Genomic DNA, 23,508 nt, shown 5'->3' with positions numbered 1-23,508 from the left:
CCCTCTTACCCCTTTTATGTGTGTGGGTATCTGAGGATTGGCCCCATAAAAATGAAAAAAAGCCACTTGGAGGCATTTATGAGCTTGGGTACTTAGCAGAAACTCTTCATGCCTGTAACCTCCTTTTTAATGACCTAGTCTCAGTCGCACCTATTCTCATCAGGATCAGGGTTATAACATCAAACCTATAAACATTAAAAACACATAAACATTATAGTCCTATTTTTCTCCTAAATCCACCACAATTGCCATCATAGGGACATTAATTTGCTTTGATCATAAATCCAATAGACTTTTTCACTTCGAGTGTGGCTAACCACCAGAAAGTTAGGATGGTAACAGCTCCAGCAAGAGGCTTACAAAGGAGCCATCTATACAGATCCAATCTTCTAAAGAGCTGGGGGAGGGGACAGAAGAGATGCAGGGTCTACATAGCTTCAAATAAGAAATGATATTGCATGAATCAAGTTTATTACATTTCTGTAGGTAGAATAGTCAGAAAACCTTTTTGCTCTGTTTTATCTATTCTTCACCTGGTTTGGCTGTTTACACAAGATTGAATCTTCAGTAAAACTCATTTGGGCTAGGATAGACACATCTCTGATTTGGGACAGTCAGAGAATATCCATTCATGTAGCCTTTCAATGAGTATTGAGTGCCTACTTTCTATCTTTACTTTCTATCAGGCAGTGTGCTTGCTGTGGGGATACAGAGATGAAAATACAGTTTCTATGCTTATGGTACAGGGGCCAGTGAAAAAGACGGAGACCCTCAATGAAATGGATTGACATAATGGCTGCAACCATCAGCTCAAGGGTAACAATAATTGTGAGGATGGTGCACCTAACAACAACAACATCCTTATGGTGGCAAAGGAAGATTTGTCTTGAGGACTTCCACAAGTCAACACTTTTGTGGCCTGATTTGAGGCTAAAGTCAGCCAATGATTTAGCCATGTGTCTGTGTGGAAACTGAACTATACCGTGTACCCCAAATATACCACAGGACTGAATCAATAATTCCTTGAATTATTGATGAATCTTTGGTTAGGATGGAGAGACACAAAGCACCAGGCATCTGGATAAAAACTGTAAAGCTCTAAGCATTTGGATATTGTTATCATGTAGGACCCAGAGACAGACTGGTGTTTTCCTTTTCGATTGTAGTGAGTGACATGGTTACTCCTAGGGGAACTTGTATTTGACTGGATGCTTAGGATTTTACTTGGCAAGGAATGTGTGCTTTTGACCTGAACTATCCAGCTTCGTTCTGCGCTATTTTCCCTAAATCCAGCTACCTGGTGTATGTGTAAGGGGGAGAAAAAATAATAACAACCCTCTTGTCAGAAGTCACCAGTGTGACCTTCATGTTGCCAAATCCAGCAGTCTGTTCTCAGTCCTCATTTAACCTGACTTATCAGTAGTGTTTGACATACTTGATCATACCTTCTTCCTTGAAACACGTTCTCTTGATTTCCAGGACTCCACTCTCACCTGATTTTCTTCCCATATCACTGACTGCTTCTTTCCTGTATTTTTGGCCAGTTCCTGCTCATTTCCTCAACCACTAGACACTGAAGTATCTCTGGGCTCAGTCCTTGTGCCTTTTTTCACCTTTGCCCTCAATCATTCCCTTGGTGATGTCATACTGGCTCATGATTTTAAATCTGGTCTACCCACCGATGTCTACCAAAACATATCTCTATCACTGACCGCCCCTCTGCACTCCACACATATATTCTCAACGTCTCTACTTGGATGTTAAATAGGCGTCTCAAACTCACTATATCCAAAATTGTACTCCTGGTCATACCTCCTAAGGATGTTCCTCTCGCCAGCCTCACTAACCCCGTAGTAATTCTGGGATAAAAATCTTGGGAGTCACCCTTTCTTTCACTCTTTTTTCCATACCCCATATTCAATCCTTTGGCAACTTCTACCTCTATAGAGTATATCTAGACTCCTACTGCTTCTCATCACCCCCACTGCCACCATGTGGTCCCAAGACCGCCACTTCTTACAAGGTCTATGGAAGTGTCCTAGCCAGCCTCCCTGATTCGTCCTTTGCCACTTCTTAACATTGCAGTCAGAGTGATCCTTTAAAGCCATGCTAGGCCATGTTAGGTCATTTCTATGCTCAAAAGCCTACAGTGGTTTCCCATCATACTCAGTAAATGCTGTACGGGACCCTGCAGTCTACCTTCTCCCTCTCTATCCACCCTGCTCTTCACCCTGCTCCAGCCATTCTGGCCTCCTGGTTGTCCATCAAACTTCTGCCTCAGGGACTTTCTCACTGGCTCTTTCCTCTGCTAGGAATCTCTTTCCTGAAATAGCTAGCATGGCTGGTACTGTAGCTTTTTCAGGTCTTTGTTTGTATATCACCTTCCTACACCTAGTTAAAATTCCTTTCCTCATGTATTCCCAACTCCCCTTCCCCTCCTTCCTTCTCTCCACAGCATTTACCACCATTTCATGTCCTCTACTGCATGGATTTGCCTGTTTACTGCCTGTCTTCCCTGACTGGATACAAGCTCCGGGAGGCAGGCATTGTGGTGTGCTTTGTTCTGCTCTGTATCCCTAATGCTTGGTAGACATGCTGTATCATTTTATTGAATAATGAATACACCACAAAGATTAAAAGCAGGAAGAGAAAAGGGAGAAAGGAGCAGGGAGTAAAAGAAACAGAAGAGGAATTAAGCCATTTGGTTTTGCAGGTATTTTAGGAAGAGGAGACCCCAGGCTCCAAAATGGACAGGAACACCACTTGAGATGATGGTGCAGAAAGTCGAAAGTTCACAGGGGAACCAACGCAGCTTGCCCTTCCAGCTCCAGCCTCTTGAGGCTTAACTTTGGGTGCCTGGAAGAAAGGTCATTCTGTTTCTCCTAGGCCAGGTGAAGGGATACAGGAGACTGAGAAGAGAGCCAGAGGTGAAAGGGGTAAAGGAAGAGGGGGTGGAAGAAGGAGGGATGGCATAGAGAACACCAGCAAGTGTGCTAAGCACCTGTAGGCTGAGGACAGAAGCTTGACACAGCCTTTGGAGTCAGATGGTCCTGGGTTCAGTCCCAGCTTTGCCATCTACCAGCAGTGTGACCTTGGACAGTGGTGCTCTGAGGGCAGGGTGGTGGAAGGGTTCTACCGTGCTTGAGCCCAGCTGACACAGTGGTTAAGAGCTCAGGCTACTAACCAAAAGGTCAGCAGTTCGAATCCACCAGCTGCTCCTTGACAACCATACAGGGCAGTTCTACTCTGTTCTATAGAGTCACCATGAGTCGGAATCAACTTGATGGCAATGGGTTTGTTTTTTTTTTTTGTCTACAGAACTTAAAATCAATAATAAAGCAAATGAAAAGTTGCTCTGCGTTTTATTATCACCATATGCTGGCCATTCTAAACAATGTGAGTGAACAAACAGCACCCTGTCCCCTGCCGTGGTGTGCCAACGACATTGAGAAAATGGTATAACCTCTCTAAGCTTCAGTTTCCTCATCTGTAAAATGGACCCACATGTACTTAACAGTGTTGCTGTGATGATTAGTTATGAAAATGTTTGGGATGTACACTGCATAGTGCCTGGCAGCTGTTACTGTTGTTATCATCCATTTCTTTCCCTTTCTCTCTTTTTCTCTGTCCCTCCCTCCTATCTCTTTTACATAACCTTCCCTTCACTCCTAAGCAGGCATCCTTTTTCCAGTTCAGCACCCCACCTCTTCCCTGCTCCTGTGGCTGCGGTGTTCATTACTCCATTAGCCATTCCTGGGCTGTCCCGTCTCAGCTTCCTCAGCCCTGGCAGGCCGGGTGGAGTAGGGGTAATGAGAACCAGTCAAGCATAACCACTGTTCCGGTATGTGCTCTTCCCATCAGCAGTTTATAGTTCTGAGACATCGTTTCTCCAGATCACGCATCACGCCACTCAGCTGTTTTTTAGGTGAGGAGATGGGGAGGAGTTGCCCTGACAACTCTGGCTGGAAGTTTTGCTGCTGTGACAGCTTCTTCTGACTGTTGTCAGTCAACCTGATCGTAATCCCGAGATCTGCTGGCCGAGCCCAGCCCCAGTGTCTCAGCTGTGTGTGATAATTGCTGGGTCATCACGATACTATCAATGGAGGAGGGAGAGGAGGGAGAAACGCTGAGAAGTGGAAGGGGGGATAAGTAGGCTGGTTGGCTAAGAAGGGTCTGGGAACCTTGGCTTGCTGTGGCTGTATGTGTGTGTGTGTGTGTGTGTGTGTGTGAGAGAGAGAGAGAGCGAGAGACATAGGGGAAGTCCAGATGCTGAGAAGGCTTTGCTAAAAGCTGCCTTCTTCAGAGTGCTTCTGTTTTGCCTGGGGATGAGTTTTCATGCTGAGACCTGCCCCTGCTGGGAAAGGAAGCTTGGGAGTCCCCGGCAGTAGGAGACAGCTGGGGGTGGTAAGCCAACCCTTGCTAAGTACATCTGCCTCTCTGTCCTGTTAGATTAATGAACGCTCTTGTGGCATTTAAACACCACTCCCCTCTTTTGGTTCCACACTCCTCCCATGCAGGATGACTTTTTCAGTTTTCATCTAAGTTCCTCATCTCACTCACAGAGCTACTACCTGTCCAGAGTGAAAATGCTGCTCCTTGTAGGCTTAACTAACATTCACTGGGGGCTCAGCTGCTAACTGAAAAGTTGGAGGTTCAAGTCCACTTTTGGAAGAAAGGCCTGGCAACCTACTTCTGAAAGGTCGCAGCCATTGAAGACCTTATGGAACACAGTTCTACTCTGATCCACATGGGGTGGCCATGAGTTGAAATTGACTGGAGGGCAATTAGTGGTTTTTGATGTGTGCTCACATTGTATCTAGGTGCTGAGTGGCTGGGATGCAGTCCTCTTCTATGGGACTCAGTGGTTCTAAGTTCCTCCTTCTCTGCTATGGTACATTTTCTGAAGCCATTTCCCCCAACCTCAGCCCCTCCGGGATTCTTCCTGGGCACTTGGTAACCCCAGTGGTAGAGCATGGCAGTAATGGGTGGACCTGAGTTCATTGATGTGATGGGATGAGGGTCATTGGGAGGCAGAGGCAGAGTGCACCTGACGGGGAGCAAGGAAGGGAGTGTGGAAGAAGACCACTTGGGAACTATGGGAGGAAGAGGCAGAATAGACAAGGAAAGTGGAAGTTCTGGGAAGACAGATGCATTGACAAGGAGCTTCATTCCCCATCACCCACCCTCTCCATGCCTTTTGGGGCTTCTCCTTCCTATTCTCACTGGGGTGCTCTGCAAAGAACCCAGAATTTGGATTCCTGAGCCAAGGTGAATACAATGAGGCTCTGAATTCTTGCAGCCATTCTTCCCTCCCTTGACCAAGTCTCTTCTTCCTCAGGGACAATGGACCTCGTCATACCTGTATCCCTGGCATCCAGGGAGGGGCTGGCCCAGAGGAGAAGCTCAGATGTTTGCTGAGATGAGTGGAATGTGAACCAGCCGGGCCACCACCAGGAGGCACTTTAGTTTCACCTGCCCTGAGTCATTTTCTCCTGTGAGGAGAACGGAGGGAATGGAAGCATCCCTGGTCAGCACTGAGGTGGAGTCTCTGGATGCCTCTAAAATGGGTCCAGGACTGGGATGGGATACCCCCCACTAATGGAATGAGCAGGGCTTGATGGATGGCTCCAAACAGCCTTCCCTCCCAAGCATACACTCAGTAGACTCCCAGGCACTCTGGAATGTGAAGTCCCCCGTGGATGGCTGCCAGGCCTGGAGCCTACCTTGGAGGAAGGTGGCAGGAGTCTCCTTTCCCTCTCCTGCTTGACTCCTTAGTTAGTCAGAAAACCCCAGTAGGTCATAGAGATGGGCGTCTCTTTGGAATCTCTGTTTCTGCCAACTCTAGGCTAGATCACCCTTGTTGTCTGCAGAGCTTTGAGTTTTTAACCAGCAGGGAGCTTAGCAGGCTCTAGGGTCAGGTCCAGAGTGGTTTCAAGGGGCACCAAGGCTCTGAGGACCCAAGTTGCCTTCCCTCTGTAACCAGTGGCTGCATGTGATTCCTTCAGTCACACACGCTTTCAGCTGTCCTGGGCACGGCTCTGCACTCTGGCTCACAGTGGCTGCTCCCTTGCCCAGACCTCCACCATCCTCAGGATTCAGACTTGCCTGTCCTGCTGCTGGAGAGTGTCCTGATTCCCATGACTAAGGTGGCACCCTTGTCTATGTCCTCATGGCCCTTTGTCATGCCCTTCCACAAGCACCCTCACATCAGTGATCTCAGGTTCCAGGTCTGTATTCCTTGCTGGATTGGGAGCTTCACGAGGTGTGGGTTGCACAGTTTGTCTTCTGTGGACTCCTTCCTCCATAACATATATTAAAAATGACATTTTACACCTGCATTGGTATAAAGACAAATATAGTCTAGGCTGAATTCATTATTATATGTTATTCATTATTTACATTAGTTATTATATATAATTTTAAATTCTGATTTTGAAGGAAACTAAAATTAAAACATTTTTGTGGGCCTTTAAAAGTATCATTGGTTCTAGGCACTGTGTCTGCTCTGCTTACTGGAGTAGTCAGCCCTGCCTGGGGTTGTCTTGTCCACCACTGTGTCGCAAGCCCGTGGGTGACCAGATCCATAGCAGGTGCTCAATTAAATATATATTGAGTGAATGAAAAACTGAATGAGTAGGCTCTTCTGAATGCTGCCCATGAATCTGTAACTCTAGGTTCCCTTTCAGTCTTCTCTGTGACCCCTTTTCGCAGGCTTAATCGTCAGTGGCTTTTCATGGTCACTCCCATCCTCTTTAGCACTTGTTGTTTATGACTCCTCCACGAGGCTGAGAGTCCTTCCAGGGTTCAGAGACTGTCTAAGTCACCTCTGTCTGTAACACCGGTCTCTAACACAGGACTTGGCACACAATAGATGCTCAGCATAGGGCTCTGGGATTGGAGGTTGTACCCCAACTCTCAGGAGAGGTGCCCACAAAGGGAAGAGAGCCCCTGAGGAAGGGTAGGTAGTGTTGGGGGATGGGGAGGCATCAGGGAGGGGAATCTGTGCCTCGCAGATGGTGGAGCCGCTGCTGACCAGGTCTTGTCTCTAGGTCTTTGGGCTCTCTAAGAGGAGACTGGAGTGTCCTGGTCCTTCTCCTTTGCCAGCTGGGTTTCACCTCAATTGCTTCCCCCAAGCCAGGGCTGTCCAGGTACCGAGAATGGACTGGGAGTAGGGAGGCAGAACCCAGGACTTGGGATCCCCCGCCAAGAGGAGAGGGAGTCCCTGGCTGGTGCAAATGGCTAAGTGCTCGACTGCTAGCTGAAAGGCTGGAGGTCTGAACCTACCCAGAGACTCCGCAGGAGCCAGGCCTGGTGATCAACTCCTGAAAGGTCACAGCCTTGAGAACCCTATGGAACAATTCTACTCTGAACACACGGGGTCTCCATGAGTTGGAATCCACTCAACAACAACTAACAACAAGAGGAAAAGGGAGATTGGAGTGTCCTGGTCTTCATCTTTCACCAGCTACTGCCCATCTTGACTGCTTTCTCTGGCAGGGGCTGTCCAGATATGGAGATGGACAGGGAGTGGGGAGGCAGAGCCCAGGACTTGGGGGCTGCTAAGAATTGACATGGAGTGCCTAGGTGGTGCAAACAACTGCCAACTGAAAGGTTGGAGTCCACCTACTAGTGCCTTGGAAGAAAAGCCTGGTGAGCTATTTCCAAAATATTGGTCTTGGAAGCCTTATGGAGCACCCTTCTACTCTGACACACGTGGGGTTGCTAGGAGTTGGAGTTGCCTCCACGGCAGCTGGTGTTTTAAGTACAGTAGACGCCATAAGGGTGCACCCAGGATTTTTTCTAGGACATGTGAGGAGGCCTCTGTGCAGTAGGTGTGTGGTTTTTATGTGACAAGCGACTTGGGTGTTCAGAGTGATTTTTACGACCCATATTTATTCCACAGGCCACTTGCAAATCATTCATATGTAGCTTTCCCCTTTCTATAACAGCCTTTATTTCCACTACCTAACCCCCCATCCACCAAAGGCTGCTTATCTGTTCCCCCTCAGCCTCAATGCACCCCCAGTGCAGGCTGAATAATCCTGATTCCTGTAGCCTGTGACCCAAAGTCAGTTTATTGGAACAGAAAAGCCCAGAAGCTGATCAAGGCTGAAACCTTGGATGCCTGATGGGAGGGGCTTCTGCATGATGCAGCGTTGTGGGCGGGGCCCACCTCAGTCAGGTGAACTCCTCAGAGCCAGAACCCACAAGTCAGCTGGGGCAGCCGCGCATTCGTGTAGTGAGGAAAACACGTTCATATCAGACCCAAACCAAGAGAAACTAAAGAAAGAGGGAGCAGGAACCGGGTGGCTAGTCACAGGAGTAGGGGAGGGGAAAGGGCTTGATTCCATTAAGCAAATAATTTCAGCTTTTGATCCTGTCTCTCCAGGAAATATTCCACGTCCTCTTGCCCTTTGTTCTGGGCATTTTCCAGGGAGCCTCCCTCTGGCAGCTGCCAGTGTGGGCTCAGGAAAAGGACTCCTTTTCATAGTGTGAGTTCAACAGACCTGAGCAGGCAAAGCTAGTGCCCAGAGACCACCTCTCTATTCCCTGTGCTGACAGGAACATTGGCAGTGATCCCGAAATTGTGGTTTTTAGCTTTGGAATTCAGAATGGGATTTGGAGTGTCTCCTTTTGACAGTGGTATTTTTAATAGTATGTGCTTCAGGTGGGCATTAAAAAATTTTGCTTTTCTTACGCTGCAAGACAGCGGGAGATAAGGTGGAGTGGGGAGCCTCCTGGGGCAGAGGAAGCTGGCCTTGTGGGGGAAACTTCTATAGGATCATCCACAAAGCAGGTCTTCTCTTCTGGAAGAGAAGTAGTTGGGGGCAGCTATTCTCTTGGCCACACTAGGGCTGGACTGTCACCAGTCCAGGAGACACGGGAGATGCATTATCTTTCTCTGCAGCCCACCCCCACCATCAGAGCCTAACTCAGGCTCTGCACATAGCTAAGATATGGGTGCACTGAGGGGCTGCTCCCAGTGAAAACCAAGGGAAACCTGGAGTTAATACAGGGAGATGGGGATTTTGGAATATCTTTGTCTTCAGCTCCAATGGAAGTACAAATCCGGGACCAGGGTGGTGGGGCCCTGTTCCCTGGGCTTCAAGCCTCTAGGGAGGGGCTAACATTTGTGGCTGGAGGAGCCACCGCCAGCCCCTGGCTTCATGCTGGAGCGGCGCCCGCTCGCACAGCCCGGTATTCCCTGGGGCTCGCAGGAGACAGAGAGTTCACCGGTGCCCACGATGCTACAGCCACCACTGCTCTGCGGGACGCTGGTGCCCCCTGGACTGTACTCGGTCCTCAGCATGGGTGTGCTGACTACACAGGGCTTGTATAGGACAGCACCTTTGGAGCTGCTCACGGCTGTGGGAGGAGGAAGGGGTGCTCAGGGCCCGGCACCACGTGGCACTAGCGGTGTCTGGCCTGAAATGTCTCAGCCAGGCCATGGCCTCCACCTGTTGCCACTCACCTCTAACAACACTCCCAATCCCAGCTACCAAAGTCCATGTCTCCCACTCCGGCCACATAAAGTGTCTAGAAGTTCCCCACGTGCCTTTCCCTGGAGACTTGGCAAGGCTGGTCCTGTTATCTGGGTCACCCCTCTCTGTTTCTACTTGCCTCGTCCCTCTTTGCTGAGCCTGCTTCAAATTCCCTTTCTCCAGAAAAGTGTCCCCTTGTTGGCATGGTTCCTTGCAGCTTGCGGGCCTTGAAGCACTAAAACCATGCTAAGTATCTGCTCCTAGTTCTGACCCCCAAAAGATAGCTTGGAGGGAGCACGCCATCAGACCAGGAACTCCTGGCAGACAGAGTTCTTCTTTTGGGGTTGGGGGCCTGCAAAGGCCCAGGCAGGGATGGTGTGGGCTGTGTATGTTGGCCTGATCAACCTCCAACACCCCGCCAGAGCCCTTGGAGCATGGCTCGTCTACTTACAGATATTCACGGGCCCAATACCTTCGCAGAGCCTGGGGATAAGAGAAAAAGAAGACACAAAAGGAACAGCATCAAACAGAGCAAGGCAGATATGCGTTTGCATCTCCCCTTCTCCTGCCTGCACCATACCCATTGCTGTTGAGTTGATTCTGACTTGTAGTGACCCTGTAGGACAGAGTAGAACTGCCCCATTGGTTTCCTGAGGAGCGGCTGGTGGGTTTGAACTGCCGACCTTTTGATTAGCACCTGAGTACTTAACCCCTGCGCCAGCAGGGCTTCTTAGAGGCCCTTACCATGGACCACGTAATTATGAGGGCTGTGGACTCTGTGCAGGTTTGGATTCTCGATGACTGTGGGCTGGGTAGCAGCAGCAGCAGCACCCAGAGGGATGGGCAATACACACAACTGGTACCCATCCTTGACTAACCTCCCCTCACTGAACCCACCTGTGCTCCTCGCCCTCCAGCAGGCGCCTGTAGGTGGCGATCTCGATGTCCAGGCCCAGTTTGGAGTTCATCACCTCCTGATACTCCTTGAGCAGGCAGGTCATGTCCCACTTGGCCTTCTGCAGGGCCTCCTCCAGCCCGGCCAGCTTGCACTTGGCATCACTGAGGGCTGCCTCGCCCTGCTGCTCTGCCTCGTTTATGGCACCCTCAAGTTTGCAGCGCTGGGGGAGAGGGTGCAGAAAAGTATTATGGGGGCCCCTGGAGTCCTGAACAGGCTCTCAGAAGAGCAGAGAGGACATGGTGATGTTTACATGCCAGACTCAAATCTGCTGTGGGTTTCATCCTAGGATTGTGACATAGTTTCTCCAGGGAATTGGGACCCGCTCTCATGTCTATGGAAACCCTGGTGGCGTAGTGGTTAAGTGCTCCAGGTTGGTGGTTCAAATCCACCAGGTGCTCCTTGGAAACTCTATGGGGCAGTTCTACTCTGTCCTATAGGGTCGCTATGAGTCAGAATCAACTCGACAGCAGTGGGTTTGGTTTGGTTTTGGTTCTCCTGTCTATAACACTTCAAGGGGATCTGAGATTTCCTTCTTGGATGTGCTGAGCAATTTCTTTGAGGTTAGTAGGTTTTAAGTGTCTCTGGTCTTCACTAGGAAACCTTGGTGTCTTAGTGGTTAAGTGCTACAGCTGTTAACCAAGAGGTCGGCAGTTCAAATCTGCCAGGCGCTCCTTGGAAACTCTATGGGGCAGTTCTACTCTGTCCTATAGGGTTGCTATGAGTCAGAACCGACTTGATGGCAGTAGGTTTTGTTTTTTTGGTTGGTCTTCACTAGTCTTGGAGAATAGAGTGGGTCTGGTTTCCTGAACTCCTCAGAGTCACCTTGAATTTCAAGATAAGAGAATTACAGAGTCTTTGGGTTGGATCCCTGGCAGCACAGTGGTTAAGAGGTTGGTTGCCAACCATAAAGGTCAGCAGTTTGAATCCACCAGCTGCTCATTGGAAGCCCTATGGGGCAGTTCTACTCTGTCTCATAGGCCGACTGTGAGTTGGAATTGACTCAATGGCAATGGGTTTGGTTGTTTTTTTTGGGGGGGGGTTGGAAAGGACCATGGAGACTATCTTTTCTATACTCCCATCACGTGAAGCACCCTTGCTATTTCATCTTTGACGGTAGGTCACCTAGCCTCTGTTGGGGACCTCACTCTCCTGAGGCTGCTCATCCTGACACAGGTCAGTTCTTCTGAAGAAGGGGCTCACTTCCTCCTAAGCAAGACAGCACAAGTCTGTTCCCTCTTCCTCAGCACTTACACCCAGGGAGTGCTAGGCCTGCCCCACATGGCCCAGACAGCGGATCAGCCTCTGATGGGTTCTCAGAGCAGCAAGGTCTTCCCTGGCCTCACCTGGGCTTTGACATTCTCAATTTCTTGCTGCAACCGTTGAATCAGCTTGTTCATTTCCAGGATCTCATTCTTGTGGTTGCGGAGGCTGTCACAGTGGTTCCCAGCTCTCATTCTCAGCTCCTCATACTGTCAGGACAGGGGAGGTCAGAACCCCAGGCCCCCACACTTGGAATATCCTCTCTCCCTCACTGACCCGACTCCCTTCTATAGTGATCCTAGCTTAGGTGCCCTGTGTCCCTTCTCCAGGGATCCTGGCTCAGGTGCTCTCAGAATTCTTATGCCTATTTTGCTCCTGTCTCCTCTCCGTTTCTGGCCAATTTCAGTGACCTTGCATAGGGTGCTCCTTACCGTCCTTTCTCACCTTGCATCCCTGCGTCCAAGCTCCAAGACCCCCTCTTCTCTGTTTAGCTTTTCTGTTGCTCATGCTTTTCTCAATGTCTCATCCTATTTTCTCTGTCCCAGAGACCAGTAGTCTCCCAAGGCTGGGTCTCTCTTTTAGATGTCCCTCTGGACTTTGGAAGGGGTTTCTGAGCTCAGCCTGGGACACCTAACTGATCAAGAACTGAGGTCAGGCCATATATGCCCACTGAGGTGAGTACATTTTAATGTTCTCTCTGAAAACAAAATGCAATGTTATGTCCTATCTTTTTAAAAACTTTTGTACTCTGAAAACAATTTCTGTGTAATAAGTGTTATAGTTTACATTTATGTATTTTTAAAAATTGTCCAACTCTAGATTTTCTGTATATAATGGATGGGAACATATTGCACAGAAAATCCCAAATAAGAATTAATCACAAAGTCACTCTCTTTAGCTCTTTTGTTATTTGGTTACCGTAGGAGACCCTGAAGTTGTCTAAACAATATCTACTCTCCCCTTCTTCTTAAAAAAGAACACTGCTTTTGTTTGGGGTGGCAGTAAGCCCAGATAAAAGATTTATTTCTCAGCCTTCCTTGCAGCTATGGAGGACTTGCCAGTCAGAACTAGAGACATTGCTGTGTAGGGCTTCCAGGGAAACTCTTTAATGTTGAGGATGACTCAGCTGGCATGTTTCTTCTGCCCTCTGTTCTCCTTATTCCTGCACGGAATGAGTATGTGAGATTAGAGATATTGCAGCCATTTGGGGACATGAGGCAGCCATGAGGATGAACATATATGTTAAGGATGATGGAAATCTAGAAGGAGCCTGGGTTCCTGATAGCATCGGAGAACCACCATGCCATCTCTAGTAATCTATTTCTGTACTTCAAGTTATTTGAGAAAAAAGTAAAAACCTAATTTGTTTTAACTATGGTTTGATTTCTGATCCTCACAACTAAGTACAGTCCTTAATTATTAGAGTTGCCTTTCTGATCCTATCTGATTTAGGAGGATGGGAAAATGAGGTTGAGACTACCTGACTCATGGGTGGTCCAGGAAGGCAATCTGAGGAAGGGCCTGCTAGGGTGAAACCTGGCTGTGGAAGGGCCAGGAGTTGACTCCAGGCCAGGGTTTGCTACTTTTGATCACCATGCACCTCTAGAAAATGGATAGAGCATCACTTGGGATTCTCCCTGGGCGGTGAGACCCACTGACTTCAGAAAAAAAGTTCAAAGTCCTTAGCATAGCTCTGCAGACCTGTGATCTGTCCATGGGTACCTCTGGGCCTGATCTCTTTCATAGAATATCACACTCCAGGGACCTCAGCTGTGTACGTCCATGCTTCCCCCTCCTGGCTCCTGCTGCTCCTCAGCCTGACCACCCGCCCTCTAGTCTATGCTTATTGAAATCTACTTGTCCTTCAAGATCCAAACATGATTTGTTGTTCTGCCATCATTGCCACAGCCTGCTGCCTGCTGCCTGCTGCTTGCTTTAGCAATCATTTCATGCTACCTTGTATTTTGGTTTGGTTGCTTACACACATCCTTCTTCCCTCCTACCTCTGCCTCCCTCCCCCAGTCTCCTTGAGGACAGGGAATGTCTGAGTCTTCATATCCTCTCAGGGCCACAGTCCTCAGCAAGGCCATGCTTCCCTGACCTCTCTATTGAAAATTATACTCTGTACCACCCCCTAACCTTTACCCTGATTTATTGTCCCCATAGCACACAGTGTCTAAAACACACCTGTTGCATTTATTGATTTGGTTTATTGCCTGTCTCTCCTGCCTCCAGAATGAAAGTGACACAAGACAGGGACTGTGTCTGTTCTGTCCCCTGCTGGATCTCAAGCATCTGGAACTGCACTTGGCATTTAATGGCTGATTGATAAACGCTTGGAAACCCTGGTGGCATAGTGGTTGAGTGCTATGGTTGCTAACCAAAAGGTCGGCAGTTTGAATCCACTAGGCGCTTCTTGGAAACTCTGTGGGGCAGTTCTACTCTGTCCTATAGGGTTGCTATGAGTTGGAATCAACTTGACAGCCATGGGTTTGGTTTTTGATATAAACAACAGCTGGATGAATGAATGCGCAAATGACTGAACACACGCGCGGTACCTTCCACAAGCAGGGCAGATGAAACTGAGATGACAATTTGCTAGATCCACTTGCCTCCAGGGACACCCCTGCCCTGCTAGCAAGCCCCTAATTACCTAACTCTGGGCCACCTTAATCACTATTTTTGCTGCATTAGTAACCACCCCATGTCACCAGCCACCTCCCACGCCTGGAAGCCCAGAGCCCTCTTTGGCCTCATCAACAATTAGTATTTATTGACTGTTGCTTAGAGGCCAGGCCTGGAGCCAGTACCTCTGGTGAGTCTGCATGTAAAAAATGCTGGGTGCCCATGACACACTAATGACAGGTCTAGGCTGTCTGTGGGGTCCCCTCCCACGTGCTCTGCAGGGACCTGGCCTTGGGACCAGCAGCAACAACAGGGGTGGGGTTTATGTGGTTACCTGTCACTGTGGTGTGGCATGGCCCTCATTAGCTTCTCATTGCTTTCTGGGGGAGCAGGTCTGGGGTCACTTCCCGCCCACCTCTCACTCCCTGAGCCTCACCCGGCACTGGTACCAGGCCTCGGCTTCAGCTTTGCTGCGGCTGGCAATGTCGTCGTACTGGGCTTTGATCTCGGCGATGATGCTGTCCATGTCCAGCTCTCTGCTATTGTCCATTTTCACAATGACCGAGGTCTCTGAGATCTGAGACTGGAGCAGGCAGATCTCCTGGGGGAGGACCCCGGGGGAGGATGAGTGAGCTCTTTGAGGATAAAGGGGGAGGGAAACCGGGAAAGGGGGAGCACCTGCTTTGACCTTTGGGTGACAGATCTGCACCGGACTTTACTACAGCCATTCTGGGCCTCAGTCATCAGCTTACTCCTCGTCCTCACTGCCTAGTTACACTGAGTCCCATGGAAACTTTCCCAAAGGGGCCTGAGAGCCCAGGTCTGAAAGATCCACCTTCTGGGAGTCTCATTGCCTGAGAACCTTTGTCCCCGCTGATTTTGTTACATAGTCATTTTTAAGTCTGCTAGCCTGGAAATGTACCCTTGGGCAGGGGTGTTCCCATCCCATTGCTCCCTTGGGATTGGCACAGACTGACCACCTGGTGGACAGCCTGGTAGCAGGTACCTCCTCATACAGGCCTTTCAGGAAGTCGATCTCCTGGAGCAGAGCCTCCACGTTCGTCTCCAGGTCAGCCTTCATCAGGAAGGCTGTGTCTACATCCTGTGGCAGAGCAGTGACAGACCATAACCTGGGGCTGGGGCACTGGCTGTGGTCTGGCTACCAGCAAGCTTGCCTCAAAAAGCCACCTTCTACCAGCCAGTGCCCCCTCCCAGGCCAGCTGGTGGCAGGTGGCAGGTTCTGGTCCTCTTTCCTCATTTAGACCCATGTAGAAGTGAAAGGGTGACAGAACCAAGGCGGGGGGGAGGGGGCAGGGAGGTCCTCAGCCCCAGGACCCCAGGCTGTGGCCTGGAACCCTGATGGGGAAGGATCTGAAGGGAGCATGGCCTTAAAAGAACCTTGACTGTGGTTCCTCAGAGCTCACTTTGTGGAGTTCAGGCCTAGAAATATCTGGCAATGTATCTGTCTAAGGAATCATCACGACCCTTTTCATCTTGGGGTGTTTCTGTCAGAGATTTTGTTTTATTTTTGATCTGGGATTACCACGTCTCCACTTCTCGGGCAGGTGTAGACACCACTCTTAACCTGCTTTGGCCCAAGTGAGTTGGGAGGTTGAGGCCAGATCAATCACTGCCCCCTTACAAGGGGTGGGAGGAGCTGACTTCCCTTTTCTGGGGGGCAGTGGGGCTGGCACAGGAGTCTGAGTGGGGAGAGACCATTTTGCGGGTAGGTGAGCAACAGACACTTTCAGACACAGTCTAGGGGCTGATTGTCCTAGGCCAGCTGTGCCAGGGCATTGGGTCTTCTCCCACTCTGCCCCATTCCCCCTCACCTTCTTCAAGGCGACAAACTCATTCTCGGCACAGGGTCTCAGGGAGAGCTCCTCTTCATACCTGGAGGGTTGAGGAGAAAGAAATATTTGAGTTGGGCTTGTGGAATTTGGAAAAGGCCTGGTTTCAGGCCTGAGGGAAGAGGTCTTTAGGTTCCAAATGTGCCTGTCTCTGACTGAAGGCCTAAGGGGTCACCAGGCCTAGCCACGTGTTTCTGGGCACCTCTAGCCCCCTCCCTCCATTCAAGACAGATGATTATCACCACAGCCTCTCATTAGCCAATTTTCAAGTTTACCTTCTTCCCCCAGTAGCCTGTTCTTGTGATGAATCATCCCCTGGAAAGTCCTTCTTAAAGCTACTTCATTAGATCTTTCTGCTGAGGAAGCCTACTTCATCTAGCTGTTTCCTCTGGGAAGGTGGAGGAAAGCTCGCTGGCTGCTGCTGGCACAGCTCTGCCTCTTTGGAGTTGTTCTGAGAGTTGACTGCGGTCGCTGAATTTCCCACAGACCCCATCCCACTCCTCACCGGGAGGTTCTGAGCTGGCCCACCCCTGGCATTTCAGTTGCAGAGGTAGCAATTACTCACTTTACCAGGCCCACAGAGGCTGCTCAACTCTTTCCTAGGCTCCGAAGGAACTCCTCGGCCTACTCACTGCTCCCAAGGTGAGGAAATCAGGTTCCCGGGGTTCAGAATGACTCAGTTTGATGAGTGACCTTGATCCATTGCAAGCTTCACTGTGCTTCCTGACGAAGAGCACTGCTGAGGCTCTGGCAGTGGACGTTGGAGCTGGATAGCCTGGGTTTGGATTCCAGCTCTGTCACTTGCTAGTTTTGTGACTTTAGGTAAGGTACCTAACCTCTCTGCGCCCCATCTGCAGAACGAGGACAGCCAGGTACCTGTTCACAGAGTACCTGTCTCACAGATCTGTTGTGAGTTAATTTATCACGTGAGTTAGTATCTGCAAAGCACTAGGACAGTGTCTGGCAGGGAGTAGGTACTGTGTGTTTGCTATTATTGTTAAAATACCGTTTTGATCTCACCCTTCCCTTACTGCCCTGCTTTTAAAATCTGAAGTCCTCAGCTTGAGCAGCAAACAATGTCTCCTAACCATTTTTTGTCTTACTTTGCTACTTACTCCTCAGAAAGTTACTTCTCACCTGGGGGGCCAGCCTCCTTCCCCGCTTCTCCTGTTCCTTGGCCTTCCTGCATCTTGTCTCTGTTACAGGTTTTGCCTGAGTTGTCTCTCTCATTTGATATACTCTTGTCATCTGCTTCTGTCCTCTCCTTTCCCAGGGTCTCCTCTGGACACCCCTCTTACTAAGAAGCCGTGGGAATGAAACTTATCCTTCAAGGTCCCAAGAAAATGGCACCTCCTCCAGGAAGCTTTCTTGGGTCCCTTCTGCTCTCTCCCTCCCTTGGAATTCCTCTCCCCTCCTGCTTTTTTAACAACATTGTAGCTGTCCCTGTGCAAGCATGCGTGGTTCATGCATACTGGACTGGGGCATCTTGCAGGAAGGAGCCAGACTTTTTCCTCTCTCAAACACCCACACCTACCATCACAGGGTCTGGCACCAGGTAGGCACACAGTTGACACTTGCTGCACTGGCGTCCCCCACCTGGCTTCACTCCATGGACCCACATCCTTATCAATCATTACTCTCAATATATTTGCACTCGTTTCTCATCACTGGAAATGTGCTTGGCTCATCTCCTCCCCATGTGAATGTGCGCTCCAATGGGTCACTAGCCCAGGATGGGTCCCCCAGGACTTGTGGTGACATTTTTCTGGGTTTCAACCTCTTGCAGACACTGGTTTCTGCTTGCCTGCACATCCTTCATTAACATATGCATGTCAGCTACCCACTCTAGGCTGTGCATCAGACCCTAGAGCTTGCCCTAGGGGAGGGCAAGTCTAGTAGGATGGGTAACATGTAACCACGAAGAGCTGGGAGGAGAGAGAAGGAGACAGAGACTTGATAGTGCTGTGGGAACTGAGAGCCAAACCAAAAACCAAACCTGTTGCTTTCGAGTCGATTCCAACTCATAGCGACTCTACAGGACAGAGTAGAACTGCCCCATAGAGTTTCCAAGGAGCACCTGGTGGATTTGAACTGCTGACCTTTTGGTTAGCAGCTGTAGCACTTAACCACTACGCCACCAGGGTTTCCGAACTGAGAGCAGAAGGTGATTATTTCCAGTTGTTGACAGTGAGGGATTTGGGAAGCTGGAAGTCAGGGCTTGAGAGAAAACATGAGCTACATTAGCCTGCAGAAGTCCATGAGTGGTGCGAATGGTTAAGCACTGGACTGCTAGTGGAAAGTCTGGCAGTTCAAACAGACTCAGAGTCTCCTTGGAAGACAGGCCTGGCCATCTGGTTCTGAAAAGCTACATCCTTGAAAACCCACAGTTCTACTCTGCACACATGGGGTTGCCACATGGGTCAACCGAAGGGCAACTAACAACAACAACATGTTAGCCTGCAAGTGGTATGAAGACGTGCTTATTAGAGAGAGGGCTTATCAGGAGGAAGGGACAGCAGAAGGAAAAGCTTGTGGGGAGAAAGGTGTGGGAATCTGCTTGGAGAACAGGAAGTAGCTCAGGATCTGCAGAGGGATTGACATAAGACAGGGCAGAAGAGGTGGTTTGCAGCAGAAACCTGGCGTGGCTGGAATGGCAGGTGAAAGAATTTGGCTTACAGTGAGAGAAAATAAGGGCCTTATTTAGACAGGGTTGTGGGAAGAGAGATAAAGATGGAAATGTATAATTTCAGAGCTCGGTGCACCTCAAGTGCTGCCAACACCCATCTGTTAGTAGAGGCCTGCTTGTTGCTATGATGCTGGACAGGTTTCAGCAGAGCTTCCAGACTAAGATGGACTAGGAAGAAAGGCCTGGCAACCTATTTCTGAAAATCAGCCTATGGGTCACAGTGATAACCCTAGGGGTCACAATGGTTTGATCTGCAATCAATCATGGGGATGGCACAGGACAGGGCAGTGTTTTGTTCCATTGTGCATGGGGTCACCATGAGTCAGGGCCAACTTGTTGGCAGCTACCCACACCATCATGTGACAAATGGGCAGTATATTAAATGCTCTGCTTGTGTTATCCCACTTAGTTGTTCTATCATTGAATTAACTTTTAGGCTTCCTATCTTATAGATGAAGAAACTGAGGTCCAAATTGTTTATGCAGCTTGCCCTAGGTCTCAGGTTGGCTTATGATGTTTTCTGTCAGGCTCTGAAGTCCATGTTCATGTCACCCTTCATGGGAAGACTCACTTTTTCTTGTAGCCCTCCAGAACGTCCTGGAGGCTGCAGAGCTCTGACTCCAGCCTCCTTTGGTCCCCGGCCACACAGTCCAGCTGTCTCCGGAGGGTGCAGATGTAGGTCTCGAAGATGGGCTCAATGTTGCTCTGGCAGCACTTCTGCTGCTGCAGGAAGTTCCATTTGGTCTCCAGGAGCTTGTTCTGCTGCTCCAGGAACCGTACCTGCAGCCAAGAATGTGATGTTACTGGGGAAGCAGGGACCCTGGGGAGCTTGCTTGGAGAGAGTAAATGGTGGCGGGGGAAGTGGAATGGGGCCATGTCTTTTCTTCCAACACACCACCACCAATGTGCTAGAATTTGCAAAGATTAGGGTCTCTGTGTATACTGGCCCCTGAGGATATTTGCCTCTGTGTCTCCCCTGCCTGAGGTTATAGGACCCCCACCTTCCATTCAGGGGCCGCAGGTTGTAATAGCAAGGGTGCAGTCCCAAGATGCCTGGGGCAGGTCCATGTTCCTGTCCTGCCTGCCTGCCTCTCACTAGCCTTGTGGTTTTGACCAAGCCACCCCATCCCTTCAAACTTACTTTGCTTCCTACAACTCCTACTGGAGATCATGTGTGGGAAAGCACTTTGCAAATCTTCATACTAATGTAAGATGATGATATTATACTTGGGAGTAGGGGCTTGCTTTTATTATAGCCCAGGGGAACTCAAGGCGGAAAGGTCAGATCAAGGGTTTTGGCTTAGGACTCTAAGATCTTCACCTATTCTGCCACATTCTGCATGGCTGCATCCAAAAAATGCCAAGAGCATAGTAACACGGAAGCTGCTGGCCCACTGCCTCTATTTTTGTGGATTGGAAACAGACGAGGAAAAGCTGAGTGAGCTGACCATGGCCATTGGGAAAGAGAACACCATCTTCGGTCCGCCCCCTGGGATTTTCCATATTGTGCACTGTCTCTCAAAAAAGCAGCAGAAGAACTAATGTTGCCCTGCTTCTCCTCCACAGCCACATCACCAGGAGGCTCCCACCCTTACAGAAGATGGTTGTGACATTGTTGACCATCAGGGCCTGTGTTTTGGAACGAGTTTACAACCAGAACTTAATGAGCTTTAAAAACAAAACTGTAAGTATAGTAGTGCCCATCTCACTAAAATCATTTCCTTTTGGAAGCACTTTAGGACACATTACCTCTTCAGTTGACCCCACCCCTCACCCCCCCACACACAGTAGAGCCCCTGAAATTGAGAGGAAGTGGCTTGCTTGCATGAGGCCCTCAGGATAATAGTAGAGAGCCAGCACCAGGGCCCAGGTTTTTACTCTAAACCTTGAGGTTACCAGAAACACTTACTCAGCCCTTGGCATGTATCCTGATCCCAAGAGCTTCCCTGGGGCATGTGGACAGGCCCTGGGGACAGCTGAAGAGTGACAGGCCAGTTTGGTGCTTTCTAAGGCAATGTGTTGCCCTTCCCATAGCCTTTTCAGAGCTGTGGCTCTGAGGTTGACAAACCTGGATGATAGTCACCTAGTGCCCCTAGCTCAGACTGCCCCACATTTTGCTCATCCAAGGTCTAAGCTGATGGCAAATTCTGGTGTCACAGTGCCCATCGCTGCCTCCATGCCCAGGGGTCTCAACCTGGCTGGGGCACACAGAATGTGGCTGTAGTTTTAAAGCCTCTTCGGGGAGAACAATTCGCTGCCTCTTTGGTAATTTCTTTCCTTACTTTGGAAGTTCTTCTTGTAGTCTAACCTTAGATAACTTCAATAACTTTATCAGATAATATCCAGAGAGAGATGACATACTTAAAAAAAGGACAAGGCCACAAAAATGTTTTATGTTGAGCCTGGTCTAACCAGCTTACAACAATTAGTGGCTGTGGACTATAGGAGCAGCCAATGGACAAACCCTGACTTCTCTATTGTCAATGTCTCCCTGCTGCTCTGGGATCAGACACCCAGGTTCCCTGCAATGGCTCTCATCCTGCAGCCCTGGACCATTTGGGCCCTGGCCTCTTACCTTGTTGATGAAGGATGCAAAGCGATTGTTGAGGCACTTGATCTGCTCCTTCTCATCCCTCTTCACCTTCTGCACAGTTGGATCAATCTCCAGCTCGAGTGGCACCAGTAGGCTCTCATTGATGGTGACAGGGGTGATGCCAGGAGAAGGCCCACAGGGGCCCCCAACTCGGTGCCCAAAACCAGGCAGGCCACACCTGGAGGTGACCCGGGGCCTCCCAAAGCCCACATTGCACAGGCTCCTTGAGCTGAGGCAGTCCAGGGCTCGGAGGCCCCCACCACCCCCAGGCCGGCAAGGTCCCTTGCTCACTGAGTAATGGGTCACTGTCCGGGGGATGACAGCTGTGCATGAGCTAAAGCTCCGACTGCCACTTCTGCAGCCCGGCTGGAAGGAGCGGCACGACATGGCAGAAGAGAGAGACAGAGAGGTGCGTGCCCGGGAGAGGAGAATGGGAGGCACGAATTATCAAGTCCCTGCTCAGCTTTCCCCCTTTTATCTTGTAGGGGATTGGAGGGCTGAGCTAGGTCAAACCCCAAATCGCCATTAAATTGGATTTATAAGCTTGGGATACTGGCAGTTGCTAAGTGCCAAGGTGGATAATTAGGGTAGCAAAGAGGAGGAGCAAATGGCCAGAGCTGGCCTTTTTGTCCCCCTTCCTTGTTTATGCGGGTGATGAAACGGGTCAACCAGACAGATGTGTTTGGTGTACTCAGTGGCTCAGCCTCAAGGAAAGGGAGAGTTGAGACTTTGTGCTGCTTCGTAGGAGGGGAGGTGGGAGGAACATGAATTATACACCTTGACTATCCTGGGATTAGAGGGCAAATTAGAAAAAAAAGAAAGGCTTCAGTATATTCTGTTTCCCTGAGGCTGCTTTTATGTTTTTCTGAGGATGTCCAGACCCAAGTGCCCCCCATGGGCCACTAGGTGGCCCTAGAGGCTCCCAGAGAGGGAGAGTTTTGGGGATGGAGAAGCCTTCCTACAGCACGCTGGACCTGCCTTTCCTCAGGAAGGCGGGGTCCTGTCTCTGGCCGAGCTACCCCATTTCCCAACAGGGCTCCTGAGGGTAGCCAGGCTCCAGGCATTGACTCTTCTCTCTGGGGCGTTTTAGTAAAAAAGTGGCGCAGGTGCTCAAGAGAAGATGCGCTGTGCTGGAGGGGAGGGGAGGGGAGGAAGGGGTGCTCTTCCTCCTCAAGGCTTTTTGGGCCCCTCTGAAGCATGCATTGACTTCAGCTGTTAGCTCTGGAGTTCCACGTCCTGTTCCTTTCCCTTTCTTCCTAGAACTTCCTAAGCCTCTGTGAGCTAGACAGAGCCTTGCCTGGCCTGAGAACATCTCTGAGCACCGCCGATGCCTTCAGAAATTTTTCAGGTAGATGTAGGTTGCAGGCTTTCTCGCCAGCACCAGGTCAAAGGCACAGCTTTCTGGAGGTGTTTAAAGTCCCTTCCCTCCTTCTCTTTCCTCTTCCTTTTCATCAATCCCATCAGTGAAACCTCTGCTGTGGCAGACTGGTCTTTCTCTTCTCCACGGTGATTTTTTTTTCCAAGTCAAAAATCAAGCTAATAATAATAATAGCAACACCACCACCACCATTTATTGGGTTCTTACTATGTGCTGGGACCACACTCGGCATTTTACATCCATTGTCTCATTTAATTCTTATGACAATACCATGCTATAGTTACTTTTGCTGAAGAGCAGTGTGGTTATATAACTTCCCAAAGTCACACAGTTTATCTGGGATAAGGCTGGAACTCAGTCCTCTTCTTTCTGACTTCACTATACTCTGCTGCTCTGGAAAAGAAGCCTGAGTTAGGAATCAGGAACTGGCTGCCAGTACTTATTATGGCTTCTGTGTTGCTCAGCTTTCCCACCTGTAGATTTGGAGACTGGAATTCAAAAGTTTCTTGAACCTCTGGAATTCTCAGTTGTGTGTCGCTATAATGCTGTACAGGTTTCAGCAGACTAAGATGGACTAGAAAGAAAGGCTTGGTGATCTACTTCAAAAAACCAGCCAGTGAAAACCCTATGGATCACAACAGTCTGACCGATGTCCCGAGACTGGGTAGTATTTTGT

General features: G+C 49.6%; 1 protein-coding gene across 1 annotated transcript; it reads right to left on the bottom strand.

Annotated features, from left to right (window-relative positions):
- Positions 1–9,124: 9,124 nt before the first annotated feature.
- Positions 9,125–21,841, bottom strand: KRT82 (keratin 82). Its single transcript, XM_064285158.1, has 9 exons — positions 21,437–21,841; positions 19,433–19,641; positions 16,158–16,218; positions 15,332–15,427; positions 14,762–14,926; positions 11,784–11,909; positions 10,380–10,600; positions 9,934–9,965; positions 9,125–9,366 (listed from the first exon to the last, which is right to left on the bottom strand). Exons 1-9 carry the CDS (start codon positions 21,839–21,841, stop codon positions 9,125–9,127), a joined length of 1,557 nt encoding a protein of 518 aa, XP_064141228.1.
- Between the last annotated feature and the right edge of the window lie 1,667 nt (positions 21,842–23,508).

This window comes from Loxodonta africana, chromosome 4 (assembly GCF_030014295.1).
Source record: "Loxodonta africana isolate mLoxAfr1 chromosome 4, mLoxAfr1.hap2, whole genome shotgun sequence".
In the NCBI taxonomy this organism is placed as follows: domain Eukaryota; kingdom Metazoa; phylum Chordata; class Mammalia; order Proboscidea; family Elephantidae; genus Loxodonta; species Loxodonta africana.
This window is presented reverse-complemented; position numbering and strand designations above follow the sequence as displayed.